Source organism: Microtus pennsylvanicus, chromosome 2 (assembly GCF_037038515.1).
Source record: "Microtus pennsylvanicus isolate mMicPen1 chromosome 2, mMicPen1.hap1, whole genome shotgun sequence".
NCBI lineage: Eukaryota > Metazoa > Chordata > Mammalia > Rodentia > Cricetidae > Microtus > Microtus pennsylvanicus.
The window spans coordinates 17478226-17489223 of NC_134580.1; the positions used below are offsets into that span (position 1 = coordinate 17478226).

At 43.7% G+C, this 10998-nt stretch overlaps 1 protein-coding gene across 1 annotated transcript in view; it reads right to left on the minus strand.

Annotated features, from left to right (window-relative positions):
* The window catches only part of Ttll8 (tubulin tyrosine ligase like 8), a 41521-nt gene extending 30824 nt beyond the window's left edge, over nucleotides 1-10697 (minus strand). The window contains exons 1-2 of the mRNA XM_075963526.1: nucleotides 10254-10697; nucleotides 9534-9638 (exon numbers count right to left, since the gene is read on the minus strand). Of these exons, the coding sequence (XP_075819641.1) occupies nucleotides 9534-9638; nucleotides 10254-10629 (481 nt within the window). The 5' untranslated portion in view covers nucleotides 10630-10697. The remainder of the gene's footprint in view (nucleotides 1-9533; nucleotides 9639-10253) is intronic.
* Nucleotides 10698-10998: the final 301 nt, after the last annotated feature.

Here is a 10998-nt window from a genome sequence, read left to right on the forward strand (position 1 = left end):
GATTGTGAAAAACTAACTAAACAAATAAATACTCCTCAACATCAAATATAAACATTACCTCAGAGTAAAGGGTTGGAAAAAGATTTTCCAAGTAAATAGACTCAAGAAGCTGATGTAGCTATTCTAATATCTAAAAAATAGGCTTCAAATCAAACTTAATCAAACAAGATGGGGAAGGACACATCAGACCCATCAAAGGGAAAAGCCACCATGATATCTCCATTTTTAAAATCTATGTACCAAATGCAAGAACACCCACATTTGTAAAAGAAACATTACTAAAGCTTAGATAACACACTGAACCCCAAACATTAATGGTGTGAGACCCCAGCACCCCACTCTTACCAATGGACAGGTCATCCAGATGGAAACTAAATAAAAAACGGAAGTAACAGACTCAAATGGACCTAACAATCTACAGAATACTTCACCCAAACACAAAAGAATATACCATCTTCTCAGCACCCCACAGAACCTTCACCAAAATTGACCACATTCTTGGTCACAAAGAAACAAGAGACTTGAACCTAGAGTGGCTCCCAGGAGCCCAAGCCAAGGTCCCCAGTTAGTTCCTTGGGCAGCTGAGGATAGGGAACCCAAAATGACCCTATCCTATAGCAATACTGACGAATATCTTGCATATCATCATAGAACCTTCATCTGGTGATAGATGGAGATAGAGACAGAGACCCACACTGGAGCACTGGACTGAGCTCCCAAGGTCCCAATGAGGAGCAGAAGGAGGGAGAACATGAGCAAAGAAGTCGGGACCACGAGGGGTGCACCCACCCACTGAGACAGTGGAGCTGATCTATTGGGAGCTCACCAAGGCCAGCTGGACTGTGACTGAAAAAGCATGGGATAAAACTGGACTCTCTGAACATGGCGAACAATGAGGGCTGATGAGAAGCCAAGGACAATGGCACAGGGTCTTGATCCTACGTAATGTGCTGGCTTTGTGGGAGCCTAGCCAGTTTGGATGTTCACCTTCCTAGATATGGACGGAGGGGGGAGGACCTAGGACTTACCACAGGGCAGGGAACCCTGTCTGCTCTTTGGACTGGAGAGGGAGGGGGAGAGGAGTGGGGGGAGGGTGAGAAGGATGGGAGGAGGGGGAGAAAGGTGGGAGGAGGGGGAGGGAAATGGGAGGCTGGGAGGAGGTGGAAACTTGTTTTTTTTTTTTCTCCTTTTCTCAATTAAAAAAAAAAGAAAGGGGGGCTGGAGAGATGGCTCAGTGGTTAAGAGCATTGCCTGCTCTTCCAAAGGTCCTGAGTTCAATTCCCAGCAACCACATGGTGGCTCACAACCATCTGTAAAGAGGTCTGGCGCCCTCTTCTGGCCTTCAGGCATACAGACAGAATATTGTATACATAATAAATAAATATTTTTAAAAAAAGAAAGTCTCAACAGATATAAGAAAATTAAATAACTCCTGCATCTTATTAGACCACCATGGATTAAAGTTGGATTTCAACACTAAGAGAAACAACAGAAAGCCTATAAACTCATGAACACTGAACACCTCTCTACTGAATGACTACTGGTTCAAGAAAGAAATAAAAAAATTAAAGACTTCCTAGAATTCAATGAAAATGAATGCACAGTGAACCCAAACATATGGGGCACCATGAGAGTGGTGCTAAGAGGGGAAGTTCATAGCATTAAGTGCCTGCATAAAGAAATTAAAGAGATCTCACAGTAGCAACTTAACAGCACACCTGAAAGCTCTAGAACAAAAAAGAAGCAGATACCCAAGAGGAAAAGATGGCTGAAAATAAACCCAGGGCTGAACTCAATAAAGTAGAAACAAAGAGAATGATACAAAGAACTTTAAGAAAATCAACAAGATAGACAAACACTTATCCAAACTAACTAAAAAGCAGAAAGAGAATATTCAAATTAACAAAATCAGAACCAAAAGGGGGACATAACAACAGACACCAAGAAAATTAAAAGGAAAAAAAAACAGTACTCCACAAAATTGGGAAAATCTAAAAGAAATGGACAATTTTCTTGACAGATACTACTTACCAAAGATAAATCAAGATCAGATAAACAATCTAGATAGACCTATAACATCTAACAAAATTGAACTAGCCATTAAAACTCTCCCAACCAAAGAAAGCCCAGGACCAGCCGTTTTTAAGCATAGAATTCTACCAGACTGTCAAAGAAGAGCTAACGCCAATACTCCTCAAGTTATTTGGCAAAAACAACAACAACAACAAAAAACAGAAGGAACACTGCCAAATTCATCTTATGAGGCCACAATCACCTTGGTATCCAAACTATACAAAGACTCAGCAAAGAAAGAGAATTATAGACCAATATCGCTCATGAACATTGATGCAAAAATGCTCAATAAAATACTGGCAAACTGAATCCAAAAACACACCAAAAAAATCATCCACCATGATCAAGTAGGCTTCATTCCAGAGATGCAGGGATGGTTCAACATATAAAAATTTGTTAATGATTAAACAGTAAAAGAAAAAAATGATCATCTCATTTAGATGCCAAAAAAAACCTTTGACAAAATCCAACACTGCTTCATTATACAAAGTCTTGGAAGAGATTAGGGATATAAGGGACATACATAAACATAATAAAGGCAATATACAGTAAGCCAATATCCAACATCAAACTAAATGGAGAGAAACTCAAAGCAATTCCACTAAAATTAGGAACAAGACAAGACTGTCCACTCTCCATATCTATTCAATATAGAGCTTGAAGTTCTAGCTAGAGCAATAAGACAACAAAAGGAGATCAAGGGGATACAAATTGCAAAGTAAGAGGTCAAAGTAACATTATTTGGAGATATGATACTATACATAAGCAACACCAAAAAGTCTACCAGGAAACTCCGACAGCTGATAAACACCTTTAGTGAAGTAGCCCAATACAAGATTAACTAAAAAAAAAATCACTAGCCCTCTTATATACAAACAATAAATGGACTGAGAAAGAAATCAGGGAAACAACACCTTTCACAAAGCCACAAATAATATAAAATATCGTGGTATAACTCTAGTCAAGCAAGTGAAAGACCTATATGTCAAGAACTTCAAGTCTTTGAATAAAGAAACCAGAGAATATATAAGAAGATGAAAATATCTCCCATGCTCATGGATCAGTAGGATTAACATAGTAAAATTAACCATCTTACCAAAAGCGACCTACAGATTCAATGCAACCTCATCAGAAACTCCAACACAATTCTTTACAGACCTTGAAAAAACAATACTCAACTTCATATAGAAAAACAAAAGACCCAAAATAGCGGAAACAGTCCTGTACAACAAAAGAACTTCCAGAGGTGTCTCCATCCCCAATTTTAAGCTCTACTACAGAGTTATAGTAATAAAAACTGCATTGTTTTAGCCTAAAAACAAACAGATGGACTAATGGAATAGAGTCAAATCAAAGACCCAGATGTAAATTCATATGCTATGGACACCACCTGATTTTTGACAAAGCCAAAATTGTACAATGGGGGAAAAAGCATCTTCAACAAATGGTGCTAGTCTAACCGGATGTTGGCATGTAGAAGAATACAGAAAGATCCACATCTATCACCCTGCACAAAACTCAAGTCCAAGTGGATCAAAGACCTCAACATAAAACCAGATACACTGAACCTAGCAGAAGAGAAAGTAGGGAATAGCCTTGAACGCATTGGCACTGGAGACACTTCCTGAAGTGAGCACCAATTGTGCAGGCACCGAGTTCGACAATTAATAAATGGGACCTCAAACTGAAAAGCTTCTGTAAGGCAGAAGACACCATCAATAGGAAAAATCAGCAGTCTACAGAATGGGAAAAGATCTTCATCAATCCCACATCTGACAGAGAGCTAATTTCCAAAATACATAAAGAACTCAAGAAACTAGATATTAACAAACCAAATAATTCAATTAAAAATGGGGTACAGATATAAGCAGAAAATTCTCAACAGAAAAATCTCAAATGGCCAAGAAACACTTAAGTAATATTCAACAACCTTAGCTGTCAGGGAAATGCAAATCAAAACGACTCTGAGATTCCATCTTACACCTGTCAGAATGGCTAAGATCAAAGATACTGATGACAGCTTATATTGGAGAGGATGTGGAGCAAGGGGAACACTCCTCCATTGCTGGTGGGAGTGCAACTTTGGAAATCAATATGGCAGTTTTTTTGAAAATTGGTAATCGATCTTCCTCAAGACCCAGCTATACTTCTCTTGGGCATATACCCAAAGGATACTCCACCACAAGGACACTTGCTCAACTATGTTCATAGCAGCTTTATTCATAATAGCCAGAACCTGGAAACAGCCTAGATGCTGCTCAACCAAAGGATGGATAAAGAAATTGTGGTACATTTACACAATGGAATATTACTCAACTATTAAAAACAATGACATCATGAAATTTTCAGGCATATGGATGGAACTAGGAAAGATCATCTTGAATGAGGTCACCCAGACCCAGAAAGACAAACATGGTATGTATTCACTTATAAGAGTATATTAGATGTAAAGGATAACCATGCTACATACAATCCACAGACCCAGAGAAGCTAAGAAACAAGGAGGACTCAAGGGAAGATGTATGACTCTCCCTGGGAAGGGAAAATGGACATCACAGGTAGAGGAGGGGGTGGGAGAAATGGGAACAGGAGGGATCTGGTAGAAGGAGGTTGGATGGGGAGAGTACTGGGAGAGACGACTAGAATTGTGGGGTATCTTGGGGGATAAACTAGAATCCTAGTGCAATGGAAATTCCCAAGAATCTATGAAGGTGATTCTAGCTAAGATTCCTAGCAACAGGAGATACTGAGCCTGAACTGACCATCTCCTGTAACCAGGCAAGGATTGAGACACCAAACCAGACACATAACCCTCAACCTACAATTTGTCCTGCCTATGATATATACTGTGGTATAGGTGGAGCAGAAATCATGGGCGTAACCAGCCAATGACTGGGGTAGCTTAAGATCCATGCCACAAATGGGAACCCACCTGACACTTGCCTGGAAGGCCAGGACCCAGAGGCCTAGGTTAGAACCAAATACGACTAAAAAAAAATCAATGAAATGATTTCTAATGATATTCTGCTGTACTTATAGATTGATGCTGAGCCCAATTGTCATCAGAGAGGCTTCATCCAGCAATTGATGGAAACAGATGCAGAGACTCACAGCCAAATTTTAGGTGGACCTCGGGGAATCCTGCAGAAGACGGGGAGGAAGAATTGTAGGAGCCAGAGGGGTCAAGGACACCACAAGAAAACCCACAGAATCAACTAACCTGGGGTCACAGGGGCTCACAAAAACTAACAACCGGGGAGTCTGCTCGGGACTGACCTTGGCCCTCTGCACACATTTTATAGTTGTGTAGTTTGGTCTTGTGGGAGTCCTGATAGTGGGAGCAGGGGCTGTCTTTGACTCCTTTGCTGGGCTTTGGGATCCTTATCCTCATACTGGACTGCCTTGTCCAGCCTTCAACTTGATATGCCATGTTTGGTTGATATCCACGAGACGCCTGCCCTCCTCTGAACAGAAATGGAGGAGGAGTGGATGGGGGAGGGTAGAGGAGAGGTGGGGAAAGATTGGGATGACAGGAAGAAGGGGAAGCAGCTGTTGGGTTGTAAAAAATAAATTTTTTAAAAAAAAGAAGGAAAAGAAAACTTGAAACTAGACGGGTTAAGAAGAAATATCTAAAACACAAATTAGCAAGAAAAAGGAGCTATTGCCACTGACTGTGGATATTAAGGTATTAACAAAATTTTATTAGCATCTGCATATCAACACTTCAACAGCCCAAATGAAATGAACGTTTTCTTTGAAGTACACATAAAAACCAACATAAATAGAAAATCCAGATCAGCTCGCTTCTGTTCAAGATATTAATTCCACAATTAAAACATTGCCCCAAATGACAGCTTGAGCTGTGGATGACATCGCAAGTCAGTCTTTTCAAATATTTAAAGGAAAAACAAAACCACGAGGCTATACCTTCACCACGAAAACCCAACAAGGGCATTCCGAGGAAGAAACAGTGCACACTCCTAACGACAGGCACAAGTCCTAATATGTTCATCAATTAAATCCGAAAGGGAGAAGAAAGAACTCTAAACACAGATGGAGCTTATTCCAGGAATGGAAAGTTGGTTTAGTGTTTGAAAAGCTGTTAGCACAACCCACCACCTTAATATGTAAAATTATACCAGGCTTTTTTCTTTTAGCCACCAACCATCCCAAATCAGGACATGGAGGCTTCTTATGAGTTTTAAATGCTCGGCCTTAGCTTAGCTCTTTTCTGGCTAGCTCTTGTAACTTAACCTGCTTCTCTTTTTCTACCCTTTGCCCTAGAGCAAACTTCTGCATATTTTCCTTCCACTGCTTCTCTATGTCTGGCTGGCTTCTTGCCCCAGGATTATCTCTTGTTCTCCTCCTCTCACACTTCATATTTTCTTACAAGCTTGGATTTCTCTTCCTATTTATTCTCTTTGCCCACCAGACCCACCTGTCCTTTCTCCTCCTAGCTCTTGGCCATTCTGCTCTTTTTCAGACAAATCAGGTGCCTTAGACAGGCAAGGGGAAACAGATGCAACGCATCATTACGTAATTAAATGCTCATCCTTACATCATTAAACAAATACAGCATAAACAAAAGTAACATACCTTTACACAGATATTCTGTAGCATAAACAAATATAACACAACGTTTCACAGTTAATATTCTACAACATAAAATTAACTAATAAAATGAACAGTGTGACCTCAAAAGATGCAGAAGAAAACATACCAAAATAGTTGGTAATGGTTTGCTTTAAAAGGAGAGGGTGGAGGGGGCTGGAGAGATGGCTCAGAGGTTAAGAGCATTGCCTGCTCTTCCAAACGTCCTGAGTTCAATTCCCAGCAACCACATGGTGCCTCACAACCATCTGTAATGGGGTCTGGTGCCCTCTTCTGGCCTGCAGGCATACACACAGACAGAATATTGTATACATAATAAATAAATAAATAAATAAAAAAAGGAGAGGGTGGAGAGACGGCTCAGTGGTTAAGAGTGTTGGCTGCTCAGCCATGAGGACCAGAGTTCATGTTACAAGGTCACAAATGCCTGTAACCCAAGCTCTGAGGTATCAGATGCCTTCTTCTGGCTTCTGTACACACACACATGCATGCACATGCACGTATGCACACATGCACACTTTTTAAGGCCGCAATGAAAGGAAACTTCCTCTGATGCTCATAGAACATCATACTCTCCCCCTTGAGATTGGGGAGGGAAATGAAAATATCTAATATACCATTTCTAGTGTTTTACTGGATGTGTTAGCCGATTTAATAACACAAGAAACAAATAAAAAGCCTAAGGACTGAAAGAGTTTATAGAGTGTTCACATGGAAAATCCAAATCTTGCTAGAGATAGAAAATATATTTAGCAAATAGCAAGTCAGTACATGAAAATCAATTGTAGTTCTACACAGAAGAAATCATTATTAGACAATGAAACTCCAGGGCTGGGGATATGGCTCTGTGGGTACAGTGCTTAGTGTGCAGGCATGAAGACCCAAGTTTGGTCCCCACCATCCACGAAAAGCTGAGCATCATATCATACACCTGTAATCCCACACGAGGGAGACAGATAACGGAGGATGCTTGGGATTTGCTGGCCAACCAGTCAAGCTCAACTCGTGAACTTTAGGTTCCGTGACAGACATCGACTTCCACACAGTGCACGCACACATGAACGTGTACATGTACACACATGTACATTCACAAAAGAAAATGAAATTAACATGTCATCTATGGCAGCCTTTAAAAGACCCCAGTGTATAGGAGTAAATCTAGCAAAAGACACACTGTGAACTTGTCCAGTGGAAACCATACACAGGTGCTCAGAAGAACGAAATAACTAAATGTTCTGTTCCAGAACATTTAATATTAGGATGTTAATTCACCCTCAAACTGACCCATAAATTCAACATAGACAACAACTACAGCCCCAGCAGGAGATATACGTGTATATAAGTTAATCAGGTCCTAAAATTTCCCCAGCAGTGCAAATATCCCAGAGAACCTCAGCAACCTTGAAGGACAAGTTCAGAGCGCTTCCTTAGAAAGTCTCTGGAATTACAACAGTGGCACAGAAAGAGGATGAGCAGAAAGACCAGAACAGCAGAACGGAAAGCCCCAAAGAAGACCTACACCCGGCTGACCCCAGAGACACTGCCAGGCAGAAGCTGAGTCACTGAATAGTCAAACTTGGGCTGAGAGTTCCAAGCCTTGTCCGCCTCAATCCCCTTAGCTAGCGGACCTGCGATGTACAAAGTGAAGTGACAACGCTTCTGAAAGAAAAGAGAAACAAAAGGGTGTGCCCTTCTGGAAGGAAGGTGGGTAGAGTCTTTAAGATACGAGGGCTCTCATGATCTATGGAAAGATCATTTCTCTGCCTCCCGAGTGCTGGAATTAAAGGTGTGTGCCACCACTGCCAGGCGAGTAGGTCTCATTACAAACAGAAATTCACTGATTGGGTAGTTGTGATTTCATTATTTAATCCCAGCACTGGAGATGCAGAGGCAGGTGGATTTATGTGAGTTCAAAGCCAATCGGACATACATAGTGAGTTCCAGGCCAGCCAGGATATATATAGTGCACGCCTTTAATCCCAGCAGAGATAAGTGGGTATCTGTGAGTTCTAGACCAGCCTGGTCTACAGAGAGTTCCAGGGTAGCCAGAGCTACGTAGTGAGACCTCGTCTCAAAAAAGAAAAGGGGCTGGGCAGTGGTGGCACACACCTTTAATCCCAGCACTAGGGAGGCAGAAGCAGGCAGATCTCTGAGTTTGAGGACAGTCTGGTCTACAGAATGAGTTCGAAGAGAGAACTACAAAGAGAAACCCTGCCGTGGAAAACCAAAAGAAAAACAAAACCAATCAACCAAACTCCTAGAATTTAAGATTATGGAAGCAATCATTAAGACCGAAATGGCTGGCCAGCCACAGATCCTGAGTATTTATAATACATTGTTCTGACACAGAATTGGTATCCAGATTGTACAAGAAATATCTTCAAACCAGTAAGACTCACTATCAGTAATGGCCAAGATCTGAAGCAAACATTCCACCATCATGGCCATAAGAGAAAGACTGGTAAAACTCACAGAATGGTCCAAATGACAAGGCAAATACCAGCTGTGTAGCAGATGGGGAGTACCCCAGCTGGTAAGCCTGAACTATATCTTCTAAAACTGAATGTGTTCTATGACACGTGATTTTACTTAAAGGTATTTAGGTATTCACCAATGAACGTGAACCATGTCTGAAGGGCAAGCGCAGGAATCCGCTTGGATAAAGAGCTCTCCCTTCTACCCCCAGAAGTTTCCCAGGACCAACATAAACTGATTTACACAGTCCTCAAAAGCTCCAGGACCCCGGGGTGGGCGGCAAAATCTGGGCTTCCGTCCTCTATTCCCCAAACCCCCATGCCTGCTCCTTTGAGTAAGACTGACTGCAAACGTGGAACACAAACGGTACGGACTATTTTCTTCTTTGTGATCTTCATCCGGTGAAGTGGAAGACAGCTTCTTCCTTTCGCCATTTTCCATGCGAGCCTCGCGTTGCTGGTTCCTTTGGCCCCCAGCCCCTGTAGACAAGGGTGGAGAGGTCAGACATACCCAGGGAAGCAAGGATGGGGTTCTGAGACCCAAGGTGTGGAAAGGAGGTCTGGAGAGGAGGTCTGGGGTAATAGGACACGTCATGAGAGGGAGGTTTGGGGGTGAGAAGTCAGATGAGAAGAAAGGGCCAGTGGGGGGATGGTTTGAGGGTGAGATGGGTAAAGTTAAGAGTAGGAGGACAGTTAAGGATCAAGGAAGTAAGTCTGAGGTTGAAAAGATAAGTTTAGAGCAGAGTTAGGGGCCTCCGAGTGAGAAGAATGAGTCAGGGGTGGAATACGGGTCCGGAGCTCAAAAGGGGAGGTCAAGACAGGTTAAAAACTGGGATACAGGTTTAGGGTCAGGGAGGGGAGGCAGTTATGGAGTTTGGAGGAAGGTGGGAAGGTGAGGGGAAGAAGGTTGGAAAGGCGGGGTGGGGTGAAAGCGGACAGGTGTCAGAGTAAGGCTGGGAAAGTTCTGCGGTTCTAAGGAGCGAGGTCTGGGGTTCCAATCGGAAGGGGGCGGGGCGGGGTTCGGAACGCGGGATGGGAGGGGGACCTGGGCGCCAGCGAGGACAGGCCTGGCGTGTGGAAGGGAAAACTGCTCACCTGGGACCCGCCCTGAAGCGCGTGCTGCTCTGCCCCAGCCGCGGATGTCGCGGCTGGGCGTCCTGTGGTCGCCCCTGGCAACGGGCCTTGGCTGCGCGGCGCATTGTGCAGACAGGTGGCGCTGGTGGCCGGGTTTGAGGCATGCTGAGCGGCGCCCCACTCGGGGTGTGGGGCTTCGTGGACGCGCAGGCGGTGAGGCATGCGGACGGCTGCGCAGGAGGAGAGGCCGCCGGCTGCGGTGGGCAGTCGGTACCCGAGGAGCAGACAGAGTCCGGACACAGTTGCTGGAGCTTTTACTGAGCTTTGGTTCTGGATCTAGTCCCATGCCACGTTCCAGGGAGTGGCCAGTGCCGGAGCGGGTACGGGGGCGGGCCATGAGTCAGGGTTACCTCTCAAGTGCCTTCAACCCACGCCAGGGTCATGAGCTCCCGCTCCACATGTCCCATGCACCTGTCAGAGTCACACAGACAACCTGGCACTCAGACTACAGACTGCACCAAGTCACAAAGACCAGGGGGTCACACCCTGCCCCACCCTGGACTTCCTCCCTCCTGGCTCCCTTACTGTCCATAAGATGCCCGAGGTGGAGACTAGAGTCCCACGGTCCTTCCAGGCGCGTGTTTCCCCAGTCCGTTTGTCTCCTTGAGATCAGGGTGGCCAAAGAAGTCCTCTGTGCCCAGAGGAATATAGAGGGGCGTTGGTACCTTGGTTCATTAGTGGGGTACCTATGCTGTGTCCTTGGTGC